This window comes from Beta vulgaris, chromosome 5 (assembly GCF_026745355.1).
Source record: "Beta vulgaris subsp. vulgaris cultivar EL10 chromosome 5, EL10.2, whole genome shotgun sequence".
Taxonomy (NCBI): Eukaryota; Viridiplantae; Streptophyta; class Magnoliopsida; order Caryophyllales; family Amaranthaceae; genus Beta; species Beta vulgaris.
In genome coordinates this window covers 6135104-6162357 of record NC_079206.1, presented here as the reverse complement: position 1 = coordinate 6162357, position 27254 = coordinate 6135104, and the positions used below count along the sequence as shown (strand labels likewise).

General features: G+C 35.2%; 3 protein-coding genes across 3 annotated transcripts; all 3 read left to right on the top strand.

Annotated features, from left to right (window-relative positions):
- Nucleotides 1–1499: 1499 nt before the first annotated feature.
- Nucleotides 1500–2723, top strand: LOC104892417 (hypothetical protein). The gene is made up of 2 exons (XM_010678344.4): nt 1500–1834; nt 2371–2723. The coding sequence occupies exons 1-2, from the start codon at nt 1582–1584 to the stop codon at nt 2559–2561; spliced, it is 444 nt and encodes a 147-aa protein (XP_010676646.2). The 5' UTR covers nt 1500–1581; the 3' UTR covers nt 2562–2723.
- Nucleotides 2724–4639: 1916 nt separating this feature from the next.
- LOC104892416 (protein cornichon homolog 1) lies at nt 4640–16491 on the top strand. Its single transcript, XM_010678343.4, has 4 exons — nt 4640–4967; nt 10795–10976; nt 15903–16025; nt 16111–16491. Exons 1-4 carry the CDS (start codon nt 4896–4898, stop codon nt 16148–16150), a joined length of 417 nt encoding a protein of 138 aa, XP_010676645.1. The 5' UTR covers nt 4640–4895; the 3' UTR covers nt 16151–16491.
- Nucleotides 16492–18793: 2302 nt separating this feature from the next.
- Nucleotides 18794–22535, top strand: LOC104892415 (ATP-dependent Clp protease proteolytic subunit-related protein 2, chloroplastic). Its single transcript, XM_010678342.3, has 9 exons — nt 18794–18956; nt 19051–19094; nt 19200–19272; nt 20415–20535; nt 20816–20953; nt 21062–21178; nt 21854–21922; nt 22027–22122; nt 22256–22535. Exons 1-9 carry the CDS (start codon nt 18883–18885, stop codon nt 22391–22393), a joined length of 870 nt encoding a protein of 289 aa, XP_010676644.2. The 5' UTR covers nt 18794–18882; the 3' UTR covers nt 22394–22535.
- Nucleotides 22536–27254: the final 4719 nt, after the last annotated feature.

Genomic DNA, 27254 nt, shown 5'->3' with positions numbered 1-27254 from the left:
CCTTCAAGAATTTGTTATCTTTGTTGTTATTTTGGGTACTAATACTATGGTATTTTGGGCATGCTTTTCGAGACATCTTAGATGGCCGATTTCACTAGCAAAATGACTTTTTTTAAAAAAAAACGGACACTATCAATGACCATTTAATGGCACGAATTTCTAGAAGCCCATCACAACGAGTACCAATACGGCGGTATTCTAGGCACGCTTCATGATACGATCTTAAATGACTGATTTTACCGGAAAATAAACGACTTTTTTTTTTGAAAAAAACGAACTCCATCGACGATCCTTTAAGGACATGAATTTCGAGAAGCCCATCAAAACAAGTACAAATGCTACAATATTCTGGCACGCTTCTTGAGGCGATCTCAAATTGCCGATTTCACCGACAAAACGACTTTTTTTTGAAAAAATGGATGCCACCTTTGACCCTATAAGGGCACGAATTTCGAAAAGCCCATCAAAACAAGTACCAATACGACGACATTAGGGGCACACTTTCCGATACAATCTTAAACGACTGATTTCACTGGCAAACCGACTTTTTTTTTGAAAAAACAGACACCACTTACAACCCTTTAAGGGTACGAATTTCGAGAAGATCATCAAAACAAATACAGTATTCAGGGTACACTTCTTGAGGCGATCTCAAACGGCCGATCTCGCCGGCAAAACAACTTATCCTGAAAAAAAGGAAGGTACCTACGACCCTTTAAGGGTACGAATTTCGAGAAGCCAATCAATACGAATACCAATACGACAACAATTAGTCAATGTTGATAGTGGAGGAGAGAGATGAGGATCTTTATATACTTCCCTTAAACCCCCATGTGCAATGGTCCCCACAACTTTAATCCCCCACCCTTATGCTCTCTTAATCCCTCATTAAATTTTTTCCTAGGTAAGCGGATTTTTCAAAAGTGTAACATCTTAAAAAAACGGAGGAAGTATATATTTTTTTAAAGATTAGGGGTAATTAGGTTAATAGTGGCAAAGTCGTAAATAGTGGTAAATGACGAGTTAATGCCCATTAAAAAAAATGGCATATGGTGAACGTCTATAGAAAATCAGGAGTATATGGTGAATATCTGAAATATTGAGGGTATATGGAGAATTTTCCAATTTAGTAGGGATATACGATGAAAAACCCGTAACTAAGCTAGCATTGAATATCATGCTAAGTAAAAATCTTGTAAAAGTAGTATTTAAAACCTGTAATCGAATACCGTTTACATCACAACACTTATCAGTCGTAGTCTAAGATCCCAAAAAAAAACATAATTTAGCAAGTACTCCAATCCTATCATTGTCCTTTAACAAATTAAATTAGAGCTCACATGAGCTAGAAAATCTGCAAGCACAACAAATCTCCTAAGAAAGATCACGATAGCCATATAAGTCCATGAACTACGGTGGGCTCTGTTTTTTCTCACTTTCGAAGAAGCTTCGCCTCTTAACTCTTCTTATGTATCTACCATATATAACATTAACCAGCCAAATATAAGACATCAATAAGTAACATGTGGCAAACAAATTTTGCTTCAATAATTGGCACCGAAATCATAGCTAGCCGATGATATGATGCAGGCTCTCTCACCGGAAAATGATCATCCGATGCCGCTGGCTCGCCGCCGGCTAACGAAGCTGTTGCTAAGTGTAACGGTTCAGGGAAGTGCTGGAAAAGTTCAGGTAATTATGTCGCTGGAAAACACGGTTGAAGACTTAATAAAGGCTGTGTTAGAAGTGTATGAGAAAGAGAAGAGAAGGCCTTTGTTGAGTGAGAATCATCCTAGCTGCTTTGAGCTTCATTACTCTCCCTTTTGTCTCCAGAGTAAGTTTTGTCATGCCATATGTTAAAAAACAGTCTCTTATAAGCAAAACATTTGTACGTCGAAAACTCCTGAGGGAGTTGATGAATTTTGATGAGAAAAAATAGGATAGATTTTAAAAAGAAAATATATGAGTCATTAATTTTTATTTATTTAATTGTTGATATTGTTTAAACTGTACCGAGTTATTTTACAATTGTAGAGGATCCAAACACTCGCGTAACATGATGTTTGCAGTTTGTGCACCCATATATTGGGATTGGGTTGACTCATCTTTTTATAGATGTACCTTTGAAGTTTAGTGCAAATTGCAATGTCTTTGACTCTTCTATATATGTTATATTATCAGTTCTCTACCTTTATATAAAATCAATATTTAATTTGACACTAACAATAATAATAATAATAATATGATCCATTTATTTCAAAATGGGAACTTGTAGTTTTAATTACCATTGGAGAAACATTTGACCTTCATTTTTTCAAAAAATCTAATTAATCATATACATTCATGGTATACACATTTGTGTTTTTGCAGGCTTGAAAGTGGAGGAGAAACTTATAAATTTGGGATCAAGGAATTTCTTCTTGTGCCATAAGCCAGTTAGCACATATCTTGGAGGAACATGCTTGAAGAAGATAGACAAATCCCAATTCCCATTAGTTAGGCTCATGGACTTCTTCCAACAAATTATGAGATCATTGTATCATATTGTAACAAAGGCATAACTAAGTTTTATATCTTAGCTGGCATAATTAGTACTTAGCTCTCTAGAGATAATGTATAACTATTGATTCGTCATGTGATTCGAACAGTGTCATAAAACATTACATGTAATTTGAAATTGAATAAGTATCTAAATATAGTGAAATAAAAGTTCTTATTACGAAGTTTCATATCAAAATTTTGTTACTTGTAATTTGATTAAGAAAAATTTGTCAAAAATCACTTTTTAAATAGAACTCTTCGTAAAACATGACCTTTTGAAAAAAAATGGCACCAAACCATCTTTTATTAACTTTTTTTTTTTTTGTCTAAAGCCACCCCTTACATGATTCCTGTCATTGATCAAGAATCTCCAGCATTGACCTCAACATAAAAGATACATGGCTTAAATATAAACTTATTTTCTTTCTTTTTTCGAAAATTAGTGTCCCTAAAACCATTCTTCAATACTAAAAATTTACTATATGAAATTCCTAATTATTAATTTTTTTTGGTGTTTAGAGAGTCACAAGAGCCAATGATGAAAATCCATCCCAGGATCTCTTGGAACCTAGAGCTGATTATTTTGGCCCGGCCCAATTTTGGGCAAAATTTTTTTAGTCTATTTTTTTGCCTGGCTCGATTTTGGCCCGAAAAGCCCGCTCATTTTGGCCCAAAATAGCGGGCTTCGGGCACAAATTTTTGGCATGGCCCGACCAGATCAATGGGCAATTTTTTTAAGGCGCGGCTCGACCCGAACCCGACTTGGCCTATGATCACCTTTATTGGAAATAGGAGGAAAGCTCTAACCATTTGAGCTATTCCTTACTCTCATTCCTACTTAGGGCCTGTTCTCCCCAGCTTATTTTTAGTTCAGTTCAGTTCAGCTCCAATAAGTTCAGTTCAGTTCATTTCAGTTCAGCTCCAATGAGTTCAGTTCAGTTCAGCTCCATTCTTTTATAACCATTTTGTTAAATATTATTATTATGTTGGTATTATTATTATTGTTGTTGTTTTTATATATTATTTTGTTTATTATACCTTTACTCATTATTATTACTATTATTATTAGGAGAAACATGGTTTAGGTCAAAGCACAAATAAACCCACTTTTTTTATCCCATAAACCAATCAAATCACGTCAAGACGTTTTATGATGTAATTTTCGCGGTCCAACCCAATTATTATTTTTATTACTAAATATTTTTATATTATTAAATCTAATATTATTAAAATAGTAATATTAATTTACTTCTAAGAGAATAATTTTGTTATTATATATCATCATTAAGTATTAATATATTAATACAAATAATATAAAATAATTATTATTAATTATCATTATTATCATTAATTATTATTATTATTAAGTTACGATTATTAATATTATTTATTTATAACTATCATTTAAAAATATCCAAAATACTATTATTATTATTATTATTATTATTATTATTATTATTCATTATTATTACTTATCATTGTAATTATTATTTAATATTCATATTATTATTGTTTAAAATATTATTTATTTATTTATTACATTCAATTTAATTCAATTTAATTCAATTCAGTTCAGCTCCAATAAGTTCAGTTCAGTTCAGTTCAGCTTCAATAAGTTAAGTTCAGTTCAGTTCGGCTGTTTTATGCCGAAGAGAACAAGCCCTTAGGTCTTGTTCTGTTCAATTTATTTTAGCTTATTTAGATCTTATAAGATAAGATAAAATGTTCTATTAATTTATCTCCATTTATTTCAGAAAAAATAAGATAAGATAAGATAAAATAGGCCAAATAAGATATGATAAGAAAAGACCAAATAAAATAAAATAAGACAAAATAATATAAGATAAAACAAGATAAAATAAGTTAAATCAAATAGACCCTTAACTAGAGAACAGACAAATAACCTGAGTATTACTCCCATAAAACTTTACAACTAAACTACAAATGCAATACTACATGAGTAACATGACATCCACAATGAAGCCCAAATTCAAAGAACCAGTCATTGAGCCCAAGGATGGTCAAAGAGTTTGTGTTGTGAACTACACAAGTACTAGTTCCACTACACAAAACTTTATAGTTTCACTTTCATTGATTCAACTTATAGACTTGCTCCACTTCTTAAATTAAAAAAAACCGAAATCAACTACTATACTAGTATTTGTTTTTCTTCATCCTCTTAAAAACAGAACAATTTTTGCTGGCTTCGCACGATTCCTCCCTTCCCACGTCTCACCGGAAAAACAGGTCGTCGTGCGCCGGTAACAGAGAGATAACACAGTTTTCTACAGAGGAGAGAGAAAGCTTCAAATTTTCAATTCACAGTTTTCGAGGAAGGAGAGAGAAAAGCTTCAATGTTGGCCCTCTTCGCATGGCTGATTTCCTTTTTTGTCATCATCGCCCTTCTTGTTGTCGTCGTTTACCAGGTCTTTTCTTTCTCTCTCCAATTCCCCAAATTTTTAGAAAGTTTGGTAATTTTAACGTTTTCTAATTTCTTCTTTATGTTTTAACGATTAGTTGAATTTCAATACTATACTGGGTTGTTCTTGTTTTGATCTTTTGTTTTTTATTTGCCTCAAAATTTAGCTGGGATTTTTTGGGGGGTTAATTTTAATTGTGAGGATAATCTATCATTCAGTTGTTTTGTTGTATTACTGAGAATCTTAAATGTGTTAGCTTTAGAAGCATAATTGTAAAGTTCAATCAAAATCTATCTGATTAGAATTTTATCCTCTGAGGGTTTAGGCTCCGTTTGGTTGGGCGTAAAACATTTTCAGCGTAAAATGATTTTCATGGAAAACAATTTACAATGGAAAAACAATTTCAAAATTAGTTTTCCGTTGTTTGGTTCAATGTAAGGAAAATGATGAAATAAAAGGAAAATCAAAAGGAAAAGTAAGGAGGTTGTGAGAGGAGTGTACAAAAGATACAAGAAAAAGGAAGGAAAACAGTTTTCCCTTCATTTTGAAAGGAAAATGGTTTTCCATCATTAAGAGAGAAGTTTTACTCCAAAGGAAAATGATTTTACACTCATTTGCAAACCAAACAATGTAAAACTGAAAATAGAGGAAAACAGTTTTCCAGGAAAATGTTTTACGCCCTACCAAACGGAGCCTTAGGGTTACGTTTGTTACTGATAATGATGGTCAAAGTTGGTTGGCAAGCGCGAAAGTCAAACTGTGTAGATTAGGAAGAGAACGAGATACTAGTAATTTAGGCTGTTGTTTGTCTTGGTAAAAAGGTTGATTGAGGGGGGTAAGTTTTTTTTGGTGCTAAGTGATAGGTCTTCTAGGATAATTTGAGATAGAATGGTCGAGACGTTGAGCATTTGATTGATCTTCTTGGAATTGAGTGATAGTTTGAGATGAGCTATTAAGGTTTTGGTGACTAATTATTGATGACCGGACATTATGCTGTCACCGCATCAGAAAATATTTGAGTATGTTTATGTATTTTTCTCCATCTTTCTGTGTATGAAAGACAACTTCTTGAGGTATGTGAGACAATAGGTTGATTGAGTTATATTCAGTTTTAAGAGGAGATTCTTTGTTGGATGAAGTGGGCAATTTAGGGTCTGTCTTTTTGTTTGTTCAGCTTGAGGCTCACTAAATTAGGGTCTGTGATCCAGACTCCAGATTATTAATGGAGGAAAGGACAGGATTGTTGATGTGATGGCAAACTATGTTTACTTGTTAACTGAAGCTATGGGAGCATGTTAGAGGTTTTAACTCTATTGTAAGCTCATGGTGTGTGCTATTGTGCTTTTGCCAAGTATAGAAAGGAACTTTTTTTTGGGAAGATCCTGAATTGATCAAGTAATTGACGAGTTTTGGAGATCATAATTCTTCCTTCTTTTGGTATTTTGGTCTCTATGTCAATGCAAGCTTATTGTTCTAAATTGCATTGTGATGTGTGGATGATTAGACTGTCAACTAATCTATGTCTCTTGTTTTGTCTCCCTTGTCATTGTGTATATGGTATTGTTCTACATTCTAGATGCAAATGATCATAGACTTGTTGATTATAGATTCCCTTGGATCCTTGTAGTAGTCAAGTATGTAAAGCTTTTAACTTGAATTATTGTTTTATTTTATATTATATTATTTTTTGTTTTAGAGACCCTCTCTCTTGGTTGAGGTAGATCATCTGCTGATCTTTTTGTACACAAGCGTTGTTGATCATACTTGTCAACTATAAATTTTCTTACTTTTTAGGAAGGAAATCCTAATAAGAAAATTTGACTTGCTAACTTAATTGCCTAATTTGAATTGAAGTGCTACTACAAGTGGTGAACTTATAATCAATCTAATACGTTGAAAAATGTCTTTGATATGATAGTGACATCCTATTCTTCCAAAGAAAAATCTCTCTTTTGAGAATTAAGAATTTGAAGATAAAGGATGGCTCCTATCTGAATTTGTGAGGTCCTTGGTCATGGCATTACCTTATAAACGATTCTCGTGGAGGACTCTGTTTTATATATTCTAGCCAAATTTTCTTGCTGCCAACTTAAATTAGGAATTTTGGGGCGACTTCCGTGGGGGAGGGGCACTTTTTTGGGTTGTATGGAGAAGGCAAGTTATATGAGGCACTCTTCAACAATTTTTTTGAAGTGTGGAAAGACTGCTAGAGGCAAGTGTCACAAGACTTGTGTTGAAATAAGTAAACCATGCTCCAGAGATCAGCACTACATCTTTTTGCCTTGCATAGCTAGTGGTTTGGTGTATAATTTTGTTGAGTATATAGATCTTAATAGTTCCGAAAGGGGGCATCGTTGGAGCAATAAATATTGCTTGATTCGGTACAGGCTTGACTTAAGGAATCATTGCTTAGTTGAATGTAATAGTCGTGAAGAATTGGCCATGCAGGAATTAGTTTGGACTTAAGAGGCAATCTCACTCGTATTGCAATGGTTGACATCTCTTTAAAACATGATAACATAAGATGTGGTTGAAGTAAGAATAGATCAGGTATAAGTTGAGAAGTGATTCCGTTAGCAATTACCATGAGAGATACTAGAGGTACGTTCTCTTCACCTTGAAAAATAGGATTTAGCAAAAATTAAGTTCATATTGGTTCCAATGAGTTCTAGTAATTTACGAAAATAAGTTCCAATAAATTTAGGTAAGTTCGGTGAACAAATTATAGGTGAAGAGAACACACCCTAGTGGGGCGAAGTTTTGGAACTTGTGGCAGTGTATCTTTTGAATATTTAGTGATAAGTTCATACTTTGAATATGATTGGGAGGATCTTTAGGGGATATTTCCGTAGGTCTTTTTTTTTTTTTTTTTTGGTTTTTGTGGATTTGTAACTGAGATGGGAGCTAGACTACTTAGACTTGCTATTAAAGTGAATTCACATATGGTTTCAAGTATCAAACTTGAAAGTGAATGTACTTATGGTTTTAAGTATCAAAAACTTGGGTATATCATAAAAAATTGAAATGGCTTTATCATTAAAGAGTGAATCTGTTGGTTACAAGCACTTGGAACTAGTACAGCACTGCATGACCAGATGATATAAAAGTAATAAAACTATATGGTATGGTCACCATGCTTTGAAGCATGTGGATTTTGAGTCCAAGGATTACAGTGATTGACGAGTAGAGCTGGCAAAATATTACCCAACCCGCCAACCCGACCCGAACCCAACCCATTAATAATGGGTTGGGTCAAAAATTTGAACCCGTTTAATTAAATGGGTCGACCTGACCCAACCCGTTTAATTAAATGGGTTGGGTCAGGTTGAAAATTTCAACCTGATTTTGACCCACCTAACCCATTTATGAAAAAACAAGCTAAAAATTTCCTAAAAAAATTTAGAGTCCTCTACAGCTCTTGCTTATTATGACTTAGTCATTACACTTAAGGTTGAATAATTGCTTACGAAGTTGTAATGATGTTAAATTTAAACATTTCTATTGATTTTGAACAAAAATTGGTTGATTTTGAACAATATTATCATATGGTTATGTAATGACTTAATTTTAATTTGCTGCCTACTGTTATTTGCAAATAAATTATGTTGTTTTTATTTTTTTTCTAGAAAAAACACGAAAAAAAAAAATAAACGGGTCGACCTGAAGGTTGACCCGTTTATCATAAGGTTGGGTTGGGTTGTAAATTTCAACCCGTTTAAGTTAACAGGTCAGGTTGGGTCAAGGGGTTCTCAACCCGCCAACCCGCCAACCCAACCTGATCTTGACCCAACCCGACCCATTGCCAACCCTATTGACGAGTTCTCTCTGCATCGGAATCTTAGAGGAGACTCACCCCTTCAAATCTATTGAACTTATGGAATATTTAGTTTACCTGAATATTTCTCAACTACACATATTGTCTTATTATACTTGATTGGACCTGATTAGCTTGGAAACTTCCTTTTGATTACAATTATTTACCTAGGAACTTTTTTTTAATGTGAAGAAAGACGCATCCGTTGTTAGCATTTTTAACAAAATCATGTGCCACTCAATGGACCTCATTACTTGATAGAATTTGTAAAAAAATTTGAGCTTGAAGAGCTAAATTGCTACTATATATGCAGATTTGTTACTGTTAACGAAATCTGTAATTAGGTCTTGCAGTTTCTGTGATTCCAATATAGTCATCCAATAATTGGATTGATCAGTTTAATTTATTGGCATTAAGTTGCATTATCAGAGTTGCTACATGCAGGCTAAGTGTGTTTGGGGGAGATAATCTTGGTGAAATTGTCATGCCTACTCTTATACTATTTGACATGGTGGAAATCCTTTAAAGTATAGTATGCTTCTGCTGCAAGAAGAATTTTGCTCGTAGTGCTTCCTGCTGATAATGATGTATGTTGAAGAAATATCATGTTTTAAGGACTCGCTCTTATTAGGAACATGTTTATGGAGTCTTGAACTGCAGAGGAGGCAAAGTGCCGCTAGTGTTTTTAGGTTGCAATGCCTCTCTTACTGCATAGTAGCGTGGATAATGTATTGTCTCGTACTGTTCTACAAATATCTGGGCTGAAGTTTTTGGCTCCGTTTCGTAGGGTGTAAAATATTTTCCATGAAAATGAGTTTTCCTTTTCCTTCCATTTTCCGTTGTTTGGTTTGATAAGGGGTGTAAAACAAGATTTCCATCAAGGGAGCTTTAGGTGAAAATTATTTTCCTTTCAAAAAGAAGGGAAAACACATTTTCCTCTCTCTTCCTTAGCAACTTTTTACTATCCTCTTATCCATCCTCTCCCTTCCCCTTCTATTTTTCTCTTTTCCATAGCTTTTTTTACATTGAACCAAACAAAGGAAAATTAGCTTTGCATTTGGATTTTCCATTGTAAAATGTTTTACATGAAAAATCATTTTACATTGAAAATGTTTTACATCCAACCAAACGGAGCCTTTGTGTAAGTAATTTGAGGTGACACTGAAAGTATGATCTGGTATAGTGTATAGCCTCTTTGAGAAGCTACAGCCTACAAAATATTCTAGAAATGTTTAGTTTTAAGCAGCTACGACCTACTATATCTGGGAGGAATGGAGCAAATGTACACGTTTAGCTAGTAAGTTACAAGATGATTTGCTTGTGAAGAAGGTTGTGTGCTGTTGCGTTTCATTGGAGATATATGGGAAAGATTAACTTTATCCTTTAGTATCGTCTGTGTGTTTGGGAAATTTATAAGCATGTTGTCTCTTAACAAATTGGTGCAAGTAACAAAGGGAATTTCTGAGTGGTGAGGAGGATGATGATGTGCTGAAGGAGATGTGGGGTTTTTGCACAAAGGAGGTAATGCAAAATTGAACTGATAGCATCTATTATGCAGCTACTACAGGGGAAACTACAACTTTTTTCTTTGGTACCTTTCTATGTTTATGGTTATAATTTCTAAAAAAACTATTGTTACTTCAGGGGCAATGACTTGATTTATTTGTCATATGAGATCATATACCTAATATTCATGAGATTCTCATTAACAAACAAGTAATATGGGATATTGTAATATGTGACCTGGACCTTTGTTTCAGCTGTACAAATGGAAGTGGTAGCTGATAACTATATGCTTATATGCTAGACATAAAGATAGTTTACTATACAGTTGTATACTTGTACTTGATATTTGTGCTGTCTTGAAACCTCGTCCTGAAGTAACTTTCTTCAAAAGAAGTTATAGTGTCAGTTCACAACATAATATAATATAGTGGTGCAGGATTAGGGATGAACGTAATATATTTTTAAAGGCATATTATGGAAGATCTGTTCTTACTGCTCAGAAGTTTTTTGCAGCTTATGTGCTTGGCAGATCTAGAGTTTGATTACATCAACCCATATGACTCTGCTATTCGGATTAACCAAGTGGTCTTGCCAGAATATGTAATACAAGCAGGACTTTCCCTCCTTTTTCTTTTGACAGGCCATTGGATTATGGCACTTCTATGTGCCCCGTATCTCTACTACAATGTCACAAGGTAAGCTTCTTTGCTGCTCCATCTTTTGCCTTTTCCCCTTCTTGTGGGGAAAGGGAAGTGCTTTTTGTTTTTCCTTTTTCCGTTGGTTGATTTCAAATGCGTTTCTTCCTGGTACTGAGTTTTGAAATTTTTGTAAATTTGAGATTCATCTTCAAAAGAAAAGTTGCACATAATAAGTTTTGTAATTTTAATGTTTGATTCTTTAACTCTTAACTGAAATCACAAGAGAAAACATGTCAGATATTGAATCAACTTTCTCCACTTTGTAACTTAATCTTTCAATGAAAATATTTCCCACTATACTCTGAGACCCTAACTTAAACTTGGTGGAACTTCTTTGTGGACATCATTGTTAGGTTATGATAATTCAACACCAACTTTCTTAATTATCTTTCTAAAAGCTGTTTACAGTTACAAGTTCAGGTAGTTTGGTGAGAGTCCAGTGATTACTTATTGCTTTGGTCCTTTGTCAAACTTAAAAGGACTCGTACAAGGGTCTCTCTAATAAAGATAGCTCATATCTAAACCTTCTATTGGTGTCTTTTTTCTGCTTGACTTTGTAATGACAGAAGTTGAAGTAGAAGATGTGGATGGGTAATTGTCAAGTAGGTGATGCATTTGTTTTCTTTTCTTTTCATTTCATAGTGCATAGTTGGATAACTGCAACTTAAGATGTGAGATTAATAAGAACTACCAAATGGAGAAGTGGGTATATGGATGCAAGTATGAGGCTGTTCTTTGTTCAATGTCGAAGTAATCCGTACCAAGCAATACATTGTCAAGTACTTTATCTCTCACCTCCTTTGTGTGCATGCATGTAGGCAGACATGAGTTAACCAAGTGGGCTACCTTATAAGAGGTTAGGCTTGATATTATTTACATATTGTAATGAATTAGCACAGCTGGAGCAGAAACTAAAAGAAGAAGAAAGAGATTGATTGAAATCACGGAAAACAGAAAGTCAACGACAGATGATCAAATATTGAGTGGCCTGATTCACTCCCAAAAGCTAAACCAAACTGAGTTGACTCAATATTCTAAATGATTTTCTCTTGGCATACTCTCCCTTACATATAGCATTTTCTAATTCTCTTTTCCCCCTACTAACCGACTATCTTCCTCCTCAAGTACCGTTAATAGACTAATTAGGGAATACATATATTACACACACAATATGACATCAACTGTTAAAAGGTCAAGAGTCTCATTAGCACTATCAAGGAATTGCGGAGCTTAATATTGCATGTTGCATGGTGGACTGGGGCTCCCAATCTTGATCACCCTGTGAGACACAATACCTTGCTTAAGGTGACATGAGCCTTTGGGTGGGAAATCTGGATGTTTTAACTGAACAAAGTGAGGTCGTTTTCATGATGCCAAGTTTAACCTGGAAGTGATCATGATGGTACGCACTATGTAGACAGGGTGGGTGATGTTGGGCCTGTGATGAGAATTGAATCTTGAGAAGACAGGGTGGGTGACGTTGGGCCTGTAGTGAGAATTGAATCTTAAGAAGAAATGGTGTCGTCATGGGAGATCTACTTGGCCAAATGGGAATCTTCCTGAGAGGATCATGTGAATGCAGTTTGAATCCTTAGGTTAGCCATCTAGCGAGAGAAAATTCAATGTCCTTTGGTGCTCCCTGTAAGCTGGGTAGTGAGTAGTCTAACAGGACACTCTGCAGACAAGACTTCAGGAGTTCAGGTTTGTCATTGTATTCGTGTGAACGAGATACTAATGTGCCAGTGATGATATTTTAAGATGAAAACATATTGGACTTTGGAAGTTAGTTGACTCCCTTGCCTATCTGAGTTGTTCTTTATGTTCAGTGTGTCAAATGAGCACCCTATGAAGATTGTTGTACTAGATGATGTGCAGGTGTCTAGTATCCTGGAAATCCATTTGTGGAGTGGCAAGCTAAATGATGTGGAAGCTAGGAAGAAACCAGTATACCGATTATGAAATTGATATAGAACTTAAAATTTACGTTGGTAAAGTATGCTCGTGAGATTTATCAGATGAGAATTGAAAGCTATGATAGATGCAAAGTGGAGGGTAGTCACAGTATAACTGTAAAGTGAACCAAAAAGGGATGCTTGGATAAGCGGTGAGTATTCAGATTAGATAAAATGTCATCAAGATCAGAGATACCTTAATGAGGTCTTGAACAAAGTGCTTAATGGCGACACATCTCTTAGAACTATGCACATCTTATATTCTCGGGCATTACTTGTCAAAGTTGAACTGATCACTTGATCAGCAATAGATGGAACAGAAGCACTCTGAATTATGGAAGCAGTGTGAGCTATCTGGTGCAGCTGATTTTTTTTTTTTTTTTTTTTTTTGAAAAGGAAAGGAAACTAGGTTACACTCTAGTGGAAGTGAAACCTAACTCATCCTTGCGGATGATAAGAGGGAGCCCCGGAGGAAACTCCGAAGAAGAAACCCAGAGTTGCCCCAATCTGCTAGCAGATCCGCCGCTTGATTAGCCTCCCTATAGCAGTGTTGGGCCGAGAAGAACTCCATCCTCTTGATATCATGACCTGCATCCTCGATGATGTTAGTAATCTTCCAAGGAACACGCCACTCCCTCCTAATAGAATTAATTACCACTAAGTTATCTCCTTCTACAAGAAGCTTGCTAATGCCCAGGGAAATCGCTGTCTTTATGCCAATATACATGCCCATTGCTTCCGCCATAAGGATAGACCACGAGGCTGGCAGGGCCTTAGCCCCAAAATGGATTGGTATACCATAGCTATCTCTAATAATGAACCCAAAAGAGCAGTGATTAGAATCTGACTTGGATCCGTCAAAGTTAAGTTTGAAGCAATCGCGGGGAGGGGGGGTCCAGGCGACCGAAATAGGGCAATTTGTCTGGTGGTGGGTGGGAGCTCTTTTCGAGGATGGGTTACCACCCACATCCTCATCCAAAGAATTAGACCAAGCCTCACAAAAATTAATGATGATTAAAGCCGCATTTTGAATGTTAATGGCTTCCTCATTGAAGCACACTTTGTTTCTAAAAAACCAAATGAACCACCATCCAATCATAATTTTTTGTAGTTCTTCCGATGTCATGGAAGCTCGTAATTTGTTTAGGACTTCCACCATTTCTTCGGATTGGAACGTCATCTCCCAACATCTTGGCCATTTAAATGATCTGGCTATTGTTTTGAACAAGTCCATTGCAAACGGGCAATTTAGGAAAAGATGGTGCAGCTGATTTTGGTTAAACTTCATTTTGTATTAGGATATACATACCAAATAGCTAAACTATAGATAACTAAACCTCATTAAGGTATCAAGGGGTTGATCTTGCACGTCTTATGGGTCTTGAGAAATGAAGAACCAAGCAAGTGAACCTTTAGAAGGTTTAGGCTAAGTCTATATCCACTGTGTAGCTACAACTCTGCAAGGCCGTTGCCACCTGGGAAGTCAGAGTAATCTGATTGATGATAACTGTCGTTGAATGTATAAAGGCTATTCAGCAGTTGTGTATGGAAAAGTACGATGATTCCCAACTTCGACAATGTTTTGTTCCAATTGAGTAGGATTGCATCAGACCGCACCAGGATGAAAGCTCTATTGGGGCTCTGCCAAGCTTTAAGGGGGAGCCTTTAGATCTAGACTGGAAATGGGAACGTGCAAATTAGCACTTGGAGTTTTGCTAATGTAACAAAGTTTCTTTGTTGCTGTGTCCATAGAAAAATTTAAGGATATGATTGGCAGCACCAATAATGCTTTTTATGGACTCAATGGCTGGAGCTCTTCTGCCTTTTCAATTGGTTACAGTGAGCACTTCCAACCACGACAAACAAGAGTGCCAGAAGCCCACAGCCAACCATTGATAAAGCATGTGGCGGTTAATTATGTGAAAGAAAACCAGTAATATAGTTCACTACATCACAGCAATGAGATTTCCGTTGAATCATATTTCCTTTTGCCTTCACTGCTAAGGGCATGTTCAGCAATAATGGTGAAAAGTAGTGTTGAACTAGTGTTCTAGAAAAGCTATAAATATTAGCTTTTGGGGTAGAGGTGCCTTTAGAGTAGCTTTGGAGTAGCTTTTGAAGTATTTTTCTAAAGTGATGCTAGTTTTACCGAACATTAATTATCATGGAAGCAATATAAGCAGTCAAAATCTAATAGCTAAGCTAATTGCTACTACACCAGCTGGCAACTACTGTTACAGCCAACAACTACTCTTGTCGAACAGACCCTAAGTAGCAGAAATGTGAATCATCGTTTTCTTTGCCATTTTTGGACTCCCGGGTCCTCCTTTCATGTGGAGAAATGGAGCCAGAAAAGTAATTGTTTCTCTCCCCTTTTCTCTTTCCGGGTTGGGGGTGTGCTTGGCATTTGTAATTGCTCGATTCTAGATTAAAATTTTGTTGTTTTTAACTATCTTGTCGTCATGGCTAAAGTGTTTAGTAATGAATCTAGTAGTTTATGCTTTCATTCTCATCCTGCTAACAGTTAGAGATCTTCAGGAATACGAGTAGGTTGTTAAACCTATCTCGTGCTCATGGCTTGCAGTATCTGATGTTGTTTGCAACCCTGGTTCTGAACCTAGGTTTCTCAAAATACTTACATACTATTCTAGAGTCGAATTGTGGCGTGTCGACTCCTGTCGTGTCTTACATAATACGACACTTGGATACTTCATTTCAAACCAAAAACTTGAAATTTTTACTAAATGGCCGAGTCCGAGACCCGAATCCAAGTAGACACTTTATTCTGAGTCTGAGTAACATAGAGTCTCTCTAATTGGCTTATAGTGATGTTAAATATTGACACATACTGCACTATTAGCTTGTTGGTGAATTGATTATGCTTCAGGGTTGCTGGAGATATGCAATGCTGTGCTTCAGTACAAACTCCTGCATATAATATTGAGCTAGTCTCATTCTTCTGTATTATCAGGTACATGAACAACCAGCACCTGGTAGATGTGACAGAGATCTTCAATTTACTAAATTGGGAAAAGAAGAAGCGTCTCATCAAACTTGGATATCTTTTGTTTATCCTGTTTCTCTCATTATTTTGGTATGTAACCTCTACTGTAGCTTCAGAGAGTGCAAATGATCATCCGTCATCAGAAAATAAGCATTTTTGTTGTCAAATGTTTCAGGATGATTTGGACGACATTAGAAGATGATGAACAATACTAGGCCGTGATGATTTACTGTCGTTTCTTTTGAAGTCTTGCAACACCAAGACTAATTTGTGGGCTTGCTCCAGGACCGGCTTTTTCTGCAAGTGCTACTTGATGAGGTGTTCTGGGTTTGGCCCCAAGTTCATAGGCACCTAATTTATTATTGTTCCATGAAATGGATATATTGTGCCATAATGATAATTCCTTTTCTTTCAATTTAAATTGACTTCCATTTTATATAGGTTTATGCTTTGAAGATGAAGCCTTCTCTCATTTTTTTGTATTTTCTATTTCACTAACTTATGAATTGTTGGCTTCTCCTTATTGCAGTAATTAATTTACTTGTTTGTGCATTGAGTTACGCCATATATTCGTACTGAATCTGGAACAAATTTCTGGCAAAGTCCCATGTCACATGCTAGTGATTTACTGATTTCTGGGTGAGTTTTCCTGTCAAAATTTGAAGTTATTCAAATTTTGCCCTCATTATGCTGGTGACATGGTGCATGAGGAGAGAAGGTTTAAACTAATCTTTTAAACTTTTTACGATCATATGCCTAAAACTAAAAGGGACCATTAAGGACTTTTGAGGGGTCAAGGTTTGCTATGGTTTTCATTGGTCCTCGATTTTTAGGGAAAGTGAAAGAGTAGAAATGTAGAATGAAGAAAGTGGCTGGTGAATGTGAGGTCCAATTTGACGTAAGTCCTACTCTAGAAGATACTTCGGCCTTGTTTGATAAAAAGAAGTTCGAAAAGAAAAATTAGAGCTTTCGACTCATATTGTAGGATTTGACTTATTAATCCTCTAATTTGAGTATTTAGTAAAAAGAAGTTTGAAATAACTTATTGGGTTCAAAAGTTTTTTTTTTAGAAAAGATGGAGCAGTAGCTTTTTGGAATTAGAGGTTTCAGAATGAATGGAGCAGATTTCATTTATTTACGTCCTAAAGTTCTTGAAAATAACAATAAGAAGTGCAATAATGGATTATGCCTATGTCCATATTGGTCATGTTGTATAATTAAGTGACAAATTAATTGTCAGCTATCTACCAAACATTTATGTACAAACAATTAATATAATTAGCTAGTTAGACCAATTAATACAATCAACTATTAGCTATCGATTATTTGCTAATTGTCAAATATGAACCTTCATCTACATGTTTTAGTTGCGATACAACTTGTTTGGAATATTTAAAATAGTTGTTACATGCCTTCTTGACATTCGTGTATTTCCCTTCACCCCTCCTCATTAATCATCACATGGAGGCCTTTCAACGCTTGTTTTCTTATCTATGATGCAAGTCTTCAAAAATATTATACATTCCAAATACTTGTCAAATTAATCAAAATTAAAAGAGAACGTATTGTGTCGGACTCGTCCGACCATAATCTTTGGTCGGACGACTTTCAGGTGGTTCCAATTGTTTTTCGTTAGTCTTATTTTTTTTTCAGGTAGTCTTCATTTTTTTCAGGTAGTCTTCATTTTTTTTCAGTTAGTCCATTATTTCTTTCAGTTGGCCCATTATTTCTTTCAGTTGGTCCATTTTTTGTTTCAGTTGGCCCATTATTTCTTTCAGTTGGTCCATTGTTTGTTTCAGTTGGTCCATTATGTGTTTCAGTTGGTATACATATTACGAAACAAAGTCCAACTGAAACAAAACAAAGTCCAACTGAAAGGAAAAAAGAACTAACTGAAGAATTAAAAAAAACCAACTAAAAGATAAAAAACAACCAACTGAAAGAAAAAAAATACTAACCGAAAGAAAAAAAGTACATTCCCCCACTCTTCATTCTAGCAACAGTAATCTTCATCACATCTTAATCAAAATCAGCTGACTTGTTCTTCACCCATTAATTGCTGAAGCCTTAATTTGAGTTCAGTGCCATGTCTTCCACCACTTCTGGAATTGATAAAAACAACCATGGGAGAAATAGGCGGTAAATGCACCTCTTGAGATTGATCCGTTGAATGAACATCTTTGGAATTTATAGCACGGCGCATAGCCAGGCGTAGATATTGTGGAATCGATATACGAGTGCGGAGGTCCTCTTTATCAATCCTAATCCCTGATAATCCGCAACCTCGTAATGAATCAATCATCGATGATCTTGCTGTCGTGGATGTTGATGTTCTGCTTGAATCTACGGTTGATCCGTCACCGGAAACCACCGAGGTTGATGTTGTCGACGACGTCGCCTCCATTTTAATATACCCGGGCTGTTTTCAGAAGATTGAGGTGCTGGTTTTGTGGAGGGAAGTCGAAACTAAAATTGTATAGTACTGGGCTCAGCCCGTCTGACGAGAATATTGGGTCAGACGGTCTGACCCAATACTTTCACAAATTAAAAATATAATTGTTCAAAGTAGTATGTTAACAAACATGTAAATATCAAATAATTAATTAATAAAAAAATGTGGAAGTACTTCCCCTAATATTTTTTTTTTCTTTTATCATTAATTGCATACAAGTAATATTTTAAAAAGATACATCTGACAAATCTAGCAAAATAATTCGATTTTTTTTTTTTTATATGTATAATAGCGAGAAAATAGAATCAAAATTGATTGATAAAGAGCGTCAATTTACTCGATGTAACGATTTGTGCAATATGATGGAAGTTACTATTTGGGCCATGACTCCAATTCTCCAAAGGGAAATAGAAATAAAAATCATTACTCGTTAAATCAAACTTTCTCAATATTATCATTTCCTTGTTTTCTCTCTCTCTCCTCCAAATTGCTTCAATGGTATCTCTTCAATCCCCTGGTTCAACATCATGCCTCCACGCAAGAACTGGAGTTTCACACCCTCCTCTCAGGTTTACTCACTTTCTTTCTCTCAATTTCCTGCAATTAATCCAATACTTTCAAATTTTGATTGATGTACTTAACTCCGTTTTTACGCAATTATAGCTGCGCAACCAAAGTTTTTGTTGGATTAAAGCCTCAATCTTCAAGTAAGAGCTCGAAAATTTACCTTAATTTTTGTACTCTTTGTTAATTGTATAGATTTCCCAGCTTCTGTAATTCGGTGAATTCATGTCTTTGTGTTGTGTTTTCAGGTCCTTTTGGAAGTGCCAGACCTAATTTAACGGTTAATTTCTATGATAAAGTTTATAAGAGTCTACATTCCACGTAATTCTTCTTCTTTATTCGCTATTATTTTTCTTGTTTTCGCTATTTTTGCTTATTGATTTTGAATCCCCATTTAATGTTCTATTGTAGCTCTATTTTCTTTTTTTGTGTGATGTGAAATAAGTTTGTATGAATATGTGAATATGACTTAGCTAATTGGAAATGTTAGCTATAATTATAACTTGAATATTGTTGTATCATGTGTACGTTTTGTTTGGTAGAGTGAATTAGAATAGATTTTTGTTTGAATTACTCATTTCTCAGGATTACATTGTGAATCATTTTTGGGAATATCCTATTTAACACCTAGGCTACAGATTCTTGGATATGAATGTGATATGAATTCGAGTCTTTAGTACTTCCTCCGTTCTATGTTGAGTGTGTCGTATGGGACTATGGGGGTGGCACAAAACTTAATAAAAGGCAAATTGTGGCGCGGTCCAACCACTTTGCCACCCTGTGATTAATTATAGTTATGACAGAGAATAACGATTACACACTACAAAGTTAGTAAAAGTAGAAATGATGCTTCCGCGTAATTGGTTACAAGAAAAGAATTAGAAGCGTCTCTCAAAAGAATGAAATTCTCTTTTTCTTGCTTTAAGGGAATTCCCGCTTGCCTCAGACCCTGCTTTTGAAGTTGAGCTTGAACCTAGCCCGATGAAACTTCTGCTTTTGCTATTATTATGGCGCAGAAAGAGAAAGAATTTCAAGTGTGAGGAGAGCAAGCCTTCATGTACGGGCGTTCCCCGACAGGGGCCTGCCAGCTCAGGAAGCCAAACGCCCGATACCGGTAGAAGGGTCCCTAGCCCCCTTTGGAAAGGAGGAAGTATATCTGAAATAGTGTACTTGTTATCAAAAAAATTATACAAAAATTGCAAATGTTTTTTGCTTTCTTCAATTCTTCTATGTTGAAAGTCTCCCGTCATGATTTCATTTGAATTTGGTTGTTTTTAATTTATATATCAATATTTTCATAATGTATAGTGTGTAAACTTTAATGATAAATCATCGACGGCTAAGTGTAAACTAATTCATGTTTGGCATAAAAAAATGTGGCTTTGTATTCCACTATGTAGCCTTAAAAATTCTTCTAATCCTCTTGTAATTATTAGAATGATTTATGTTTTTTTCTCTCTCAGATGTAGTAAGAGTAAACCAACACGAGGAAGGGTCAACATGATGCCTATTGGAACCCCCAGAGTACCTTATAGAACCCCTGGTGAGGGTACTTGGCAATGGGTGGACCTATGGAATGCCCTTGTAAGTCGTTGGAACTAGTCGGTTTTTCCCTTTGATTTAGGGACTTTTCCTACTGAAGATTGTAGAAAAGATGTGTATTACTTGTAGGGTCCAGTATTTCTTTTATATTCTAGTATCTTTCTTCAATTCAGTTGAGTGGAATTTGCTTCACCAATCAAGTAATCTATGTATCATTGCCATGAAACTTATTTGTATATCTGAGAATTGTGTAGTCCAGACAGAGAACAACTTTTAATGAAAATATTCAGTGTGTTGCTGTTTATCTTTTTTCTATTGACAGTACCGTGAACGTGTCATCTTCATCGGGCAACATATAGATGAAGAATTCAGCAACCAAATACTGGCAACAATGTTGTATCTGGACAGTATTGATGATGGCAAGAGACTATATATGTATATCAATGGTCCTGGTGGGGATGTGAGTTATTTCTGCCAAATATTTGAAATTGGTTGGTTGAATAACTATTGTTGCTGTGCTTGACGGCACATTCTTTCTGGCTTTTATTGGGTATGTTTGGTTTTGTAGCTAACTCCAAGTTTGGCAATCTACGACACAATGTCAAGCTTAAAAAGTCCTATTGGCACACATTGTGTTGGTTACGCCTATAATTTGGCTGGATTTCTCCTAACAGCTGGTGAGAAGGTAATACTCTTTCAACCTCCATATGTACCCGTTTTGTCATTTTCCATTCCCTTGTTTAGAGAATTTGATACTATAATTATTTTCCATGATGCAATGTTATCTTAAGTGTAGGCAGATGATCATTAGATAATCATAAAGTTTATTGCTCGTCTAAAATTCTAATGTTCCACCGTTCAAGCATCAACTATGTGATCTTAAATGGTTGTAATGGTAACAAATTGCAGCGTAGATCTGTAAGAGAAATCTCATGTCAATGTCCATTGTAATGAAAATGCAACCCCATATAGTATATGTTTTTATTCATTACATTTTCATTGTCACTCAATAGTCAATAACACCTTCCAAAGTGGTAATTATGGTAATGAAATTTATGAAGACAAGATGTTCGGGATGGACAAATATTATGATGACATGGACGTGTAACTCCATTAAAAAAATTGCAGTTAAGTTCATTACGGTTACCTCCTACCGAACAAATCGTTAAGGTTCCTTAACTAACCTTTGCAGTTGCTCTGAAGATCTCATCTCAGAACCCTTTCATTACTATTTCTTTGTGATATATTGCTTCGTCTGATTTGTGCTGCTAGAAAGTCACTTTAAGGTATTAGAAAAATAGGTTCAAACATGATCTGCTGTGTAATTATTTATGGAACTAACAATTTTAAAATTACTTAGGGTCATCGTTTTGCAATGCCTCTTTCGCGAATTGCCCTACAATCTCCTGCTGGTGCTGCTCGTGGCCAGGTATTCCTGCATTAATTTAAGTTGTTCCTTCTTAAGGATATGTAGTTGGTTAGGATGATAGTTCCTTCACCTTTTTTCTGAATTTTACAATTGTTTTTTCGCAGGCTGACGACATCCGAAATGAAGCTGATGAACTTCTTCGGATCAGAGATTATCTCTACAAGGAGTTGGCCAAAAATACAGGCCAACCAGTAGAAAAGGCACACACCTATATTTTCTTACCTTTTTTATTTAAGTTGATGTTTTGACAGACAACAGATATGATATGTGCAATTTGCTTTTATGTTTTGATATTGTCCTGATAAAGGTATTGCTATTTGATAATGTGTGCAGATTAACCAAGATTTAAGTCGAGTGAAGCGTTTTAATGCCCAGGAGGCTCTTGAATATGGGCTTATTGATCGTGTAGTTCGGCCACCTCGTATTAAGGCTGATGCACCTAGGAAAGATTCAACAGCAGGACTTGGTTAGTGTGTGTGTCTGCTGTTATGCAATGTAGTTAACCCTGTTGCCATTCTGATTGGCTGTATTGATCGGAATGTGCTGTTTAGTCGATATAGTGTTGAGATTTATATTACTTGATTCCAAGGTTGATATTCTCTTTTTTGTTGGATTTTCTTTCCTCTTAAATTTGTCCTGCATGGAGCGCCTATTTTCCCCCTTCCGTGCATCGTTTGATCAACGCTTCAAGATATGATTGAGAGTTAGGAGGAAAAAAAGCTGAGGTAACACATGCTCCTGCATTGTACGGTTTTTTATCCACCGGTCCAGATTAGAGGCCTCATCCACCAAGCCCGCATGTCAGGGCTAGTTCTATGGAGTTTTGCATTGCGAATTTATGGTTGATCTGGTGGTGGGGGAAGTTCATTCGTTGCAAGTCATAAGTCGAGGGAAGTACTTGAATTGAGCAAAGCTCATCTCTTGTCATTTTAGAGATTATATTGATCGTAAACTCGTTGCAACAGACATTATCCAAATATAAACCTCAACACAAGAAAAGTAGCCTACTGAAGCTAGTGAGTGCTACCAAGCACCAAATATATTGTACTTCCTCCTTTTCGTTTTAAATGCAACAAATGAATATTCTATATCTCACAAATAATATCCCTTTGTTACATTTAAAATGAAATGGAGGAAGTATCAAAATCTCCAGTCTCATGATTTGCATACCATCTGCATGTTACTTTAGTCTATTTGTTGATATTATCACTATGGTCCACCACTTTTGAATTAAAATTATTATTTCACATAATCAGCCAATGAGATTAAAATAATTGAGCTCATTATCACATGTAATATCTCATTTTAGCCAAGATATACGATTTTCCATTCTAGAATGTGAATTTCTCGTCACATGATGCAGGAATATATCTAATCAATGCTATGCTATAGGAAACATTGAGATTTAAGAGGATGTTTTGTTAGCATGCATGTGAAAGTTTTCATGAAATCAATACATTTCAGTTATAAACTCAGATAGTTCTATGATGAACTAAAACTAATTGTAAGAAAGAAGAGAGCGAATCTGAGAGAGGAAAACATCAGAGCGAAGAATATTATTGAATGAATAAAATTAATCATTACAAGCTAATCATCTCTTTATATATACAGATAAAGAAAGCAATAAACTGAATAACAAAATGTAAGAATCTGTTAGAGTTTGTTATGTTGATGTGTCACTAACGCGGCTGACATTAGTTGACTGTATAAGAAGTGTAGTAGCAGAATCAGTGAGCTTAACAGCATGTTAACAAACCACAAGAGTGTACCAAAATGAAACCCAACCTCTGGCAGAGGTAACAAAATTTGTAGCATAAGTTGCACGGACACAGGACACTGACACGGACAAGGGGACACGTAGACACGGGAAAGCGCAAATTTTAAAAGTGAAAAAACGCGAGGGAAACGTCAGAGAACACGATATTTTACAGTTTTGATAGTAGATTAGGCTATATTTTGAGAGATTTAGAGATATTGAAAGGAAAAAGTAAGGTTGAGAGGAAAAACATTTCTTCTAGTAACAAAAAACTATGTCGGTCTCATTTCAATTCACCATTTATCTTCAAAAGAAAATTAAGAGTGTCTGAAAGTGTCCGAAAGTGTCGGAAACGCGACATGTTGACCCGTAGAGAGTGTTCGTGCATCAGTCTTGGTGCCATGAAGTAGAGTGCATATGAAACCCTCCAACCGTATGATACCAGACACCTTTGGAAGGTAGGGAATGTGACAACGTACACGCTTTCCTTCATTTCATAGGGCCTTCTCATCAGTTGCAGGATTTGGTGGCCCGGAATTGAAGAACCTTTTTTATTTGATTCTCCAATCTTTGCAATAACCAAATTTCTCCATATGGAAGCCAAATCCAAAACATGAAATGTTCTAAAGATTAAGAACCACAAAGTTTATATTACAAATTCATAATTGTTCAAAAGAAGTAGATGTCATCTAGCGTTATTTGGTAAAGATTTGCGGGGTGGTATCCAAAACCTGATCTTAGTCGCTCTCTAGAAAGAAAATAAGTAATGCAAATATGCAATATGGCGTTCATTTTTTTCAACTAATTAGTCCACCTAGTGCAAATCCTGCGACTTCTTAAAGTAGTTGAGGTCTTGAGGACTTAAGATCATGAAGTAGATGAAACTCTGATAATATTAGTGAAATCAGAGGTTTGTGGTCCAACCGTAGAAAATAGTAACGAAGTGAATATATGTCTAAAACAGATTATGGATTTAAACTAGTTAGTGGTCCATGTAAGGCTCCTGAGTGTGTGATGTAGTATAAGATTGGATTTTGTTTGAATTAAGTCCGATTCTTTTGAGATTAAATATAAGTTGCATGTAGTTTGAGAGTAACTTATATTCAAAGTTTCTTTCGAAATTCATTTGTTTCTTTTATTTTTTAATCACACTGAAGCACATTAGTAAAGTATTTATATAAAAAAAGATTAATTTGATTTGCTGAAAACTAGATTTTTAAATTTTCAGTCATGCATACACGAAGTATAAATTGTACATTGAGCTAGAAAGTTTATAATTTTTGGCAATTATGTTTTGTAACAAGAATATAATAAGTTGATAAATTGATTAAGCTGTGTACGTAGCATCTTTAAAAATTTTGTGAATTCTTAATCATTACCTTTTAAATTTGAACTAGCTCTGTATGAGTAAATAAAGAGAGTTGATGTGTAATTGTGTTATTTATATTCTTACCAGAAAATAGATTGTATTTGTATTTCTATAATTTATGAAAGTGAAAGTATTGGGTCAGACCGTCTGACCCAATACTTTCCGTCGGACTGAAAACACAGTAGAAGCCATAAAGCAAACCAGCAACAACACCCCGGAGTCGAACCCAGAAAGCACGGAAACAATAACAAGAAGTGCTATACTAAGAGAAGCCCTTGCTCGACGGATAAAATCATTGGTGAGGGAAGAAGAGCCCACGAAAACTAATCGGAGGATTGCGAGAGCGAGCTCTGGTGGAGAAGCGGGGTGACAGAACTGTGGAGTAGCGATTATTTGGATGGAAATGGAGAAAAGTAGCATTGAAAGGAGGAAGCAGAGGAGACAGGAAACAACCGAAGACTGAGGGGAGGAAGGGTTTTGGAGTGAAAGGAGAGAGGAGAAAAACTTTGGTAACTATAAAAATGGCGGATGATCGGTTTTTGACGATTTCTGATGCTGTTCTTGGAGGCGACATGGTGGTGGACTGGTGGTGTTCTGAACATGAGTATGGAGTATCAGCTAAGAGGAATGAAGAAGATGGAGAAAGTGAGAGAAAGCAGAGGTTAGTGTTTTGTTTTCTTTTCAGTTGGACTTTGTTTTCTTTCAGTTGGACTTTGTTTTCTTTCAGTTGGACTTTGTGTTTCTTTCAGTTGGACTTTGTTTTGTTTCAGTTGGACTTTGTTTTTTTTCAGTTGGACTACCTGAAAAAAAATGAAGACTACCTGAAAAAGAATGAAGACTACCTGGAAAAAAATGAAGACTACCTGAAAAAGAATAAAGACCAACTGAAACCCAAAGTAAGTCTAACTGAAGTACAAAAACCAACTGAAAAAAAAAGAAGACTAACTGAAAACAAAATGAAGACTACCTGAAAAAAAATGAAGACTACCTGAAAAAAAATTAAGAACCTGAAAAAAATTGGAACCACCTGAAAGTCGTCCGACCAAAGATTATGGTCGGACGAGTCCGACACGATACCTTCTCTTTATGAAATTGACTTTTCTCCTTTTTATTTTGCTATTTTGTCATCATGATTGGGTTACTATAGGCTATACCGTGGCAAAATGTATGCAACATCATTAAACATGAGGTCATGTGTTCAAGTATTAACGGATCCATTTTATATATTTAAATCGACAATTCGATAAGTGAACTAATCTGAACATATTGGTTCTATATAACTTATTTAAACTTATTGTCTTTCATAGTTAATCATTTAAATTATTTGAAATTATTTTTCCTAAAAATAGTGAACATTATTATTAAGTTAAGGAGAATAGAACCTTTAATAATAACTAGAATTTTTTGAGCGCGATGCGTGCTTGAGTTTTTTTTCGAAACAGAAACTCGATTTTCTTCGGCATAAGAGTCAAAATTTGAACATTAGACATACGAAGTATAATTGTTTTTAGTTGCAAAGATTGGTTTAGTTTCTGTCACTTAAGTCTCTCACCATTCTTTTTGTTTTTTTTTTTTTTTACTTTTCAAAGTTAAATTCTATGAACAAATAGAAATTTTATTGAATTTATTTATGATTTCTAATATTATAATTTTTTAGTTGATTTTTGAATTAAGTACAGTACTTCATAAATTGTAAAGAAAGTGGACACTTTGATTTCAAGTCAATTTTTCATAGGTTGTAGTTTGTAAGTGAATTTTTAAGTTTTTGTAAAGTTTCCTCATTTTAGTGATTTGCATAACGAAATTATGCAATTTTATGATTTTAGTTGACTTGTGAGTGATTGTTATAATTATATTTTTGGTATTTTTGTTTGAAGCCCCTTTTATTTGTAAGTAATTTGTAATTTAGAATGGGAAGGGGGGTAACATAGTCTCTTCATTCGGGGACACCATACTCCCCCTTCCCTTATATAATAGAGATATGTTGTACTTTAATTCTTGAATGATATTTTACATAAACCTTTTTACCTTGATAATTAATCGCTATTATATAATAGAAAAAGATAGGTCCAAATATATGTAAAAGTTTCATTATATATAGGAAACACTATAAAAAAAGTAAATAATTTTTTTCTCTGTCTAACTTCTAAATTTGATTTCACTACAAATACACCTCTATTTTTTTTATCATGACCCACCATTAATTG

Coding starts and splice junctions, on each gene's coding strand:
- LOC104892417 (XM_010678344.4), top strand. CDS start 1,582: ATGATGCAGGCTCTCTCACCGGAAAATGATCATCCGATGCCGCTGGCT. Junction 1,835..2,370: donor CTCTCCCTTTTGTCTCCAGA/GTAAGTTTTGTC, acceptor GTGTTTTTGCAG/GCTTGAAAGTGGAGGAGAAA.
- LOC104892416 (XM_010678343.4), top strand. CDS start 4,896: ATGTTGGCCCTCTTCGCATGGCTGATTTCCTTTTTTGTCATCATCGCC. Junction 4,968..10,794: donor TTGTTGTCGTCGTTTACCAG/GTCTTTTCTTTC, acceptor AGTTTTTTGCAG/CTTATGTGCTTGGCAGATCT. Junction 16,026..16,110: donor CTGTTTCTCTCATTATTTTG/GTATGTAACCTC, acceptor CAAATGTTTCAG/GATGATTTGGACGACATTAG.
- LOC104892415 (XM_010678342.3), top strand. CDS start 18,883: ATGGTATCTCTTCAATCCCCTGGTTCAACATCATGCCTCCACGCAAGA. Junction 18,957..19,050: donor GTTTCACACCCTCCTCTCAG/GTTTACTCACTT, acceptor ACGCAATTATAG/CTGCGCAACCAAAGTTTTTG. Junction 19,095..19,199: donor ATTAAAGCCTCAATCTTCAA/GTAAGAGCTCGA, acceptor TTGTGTTTTCAG/GTCCTTTTGGAAGTGCCAGA.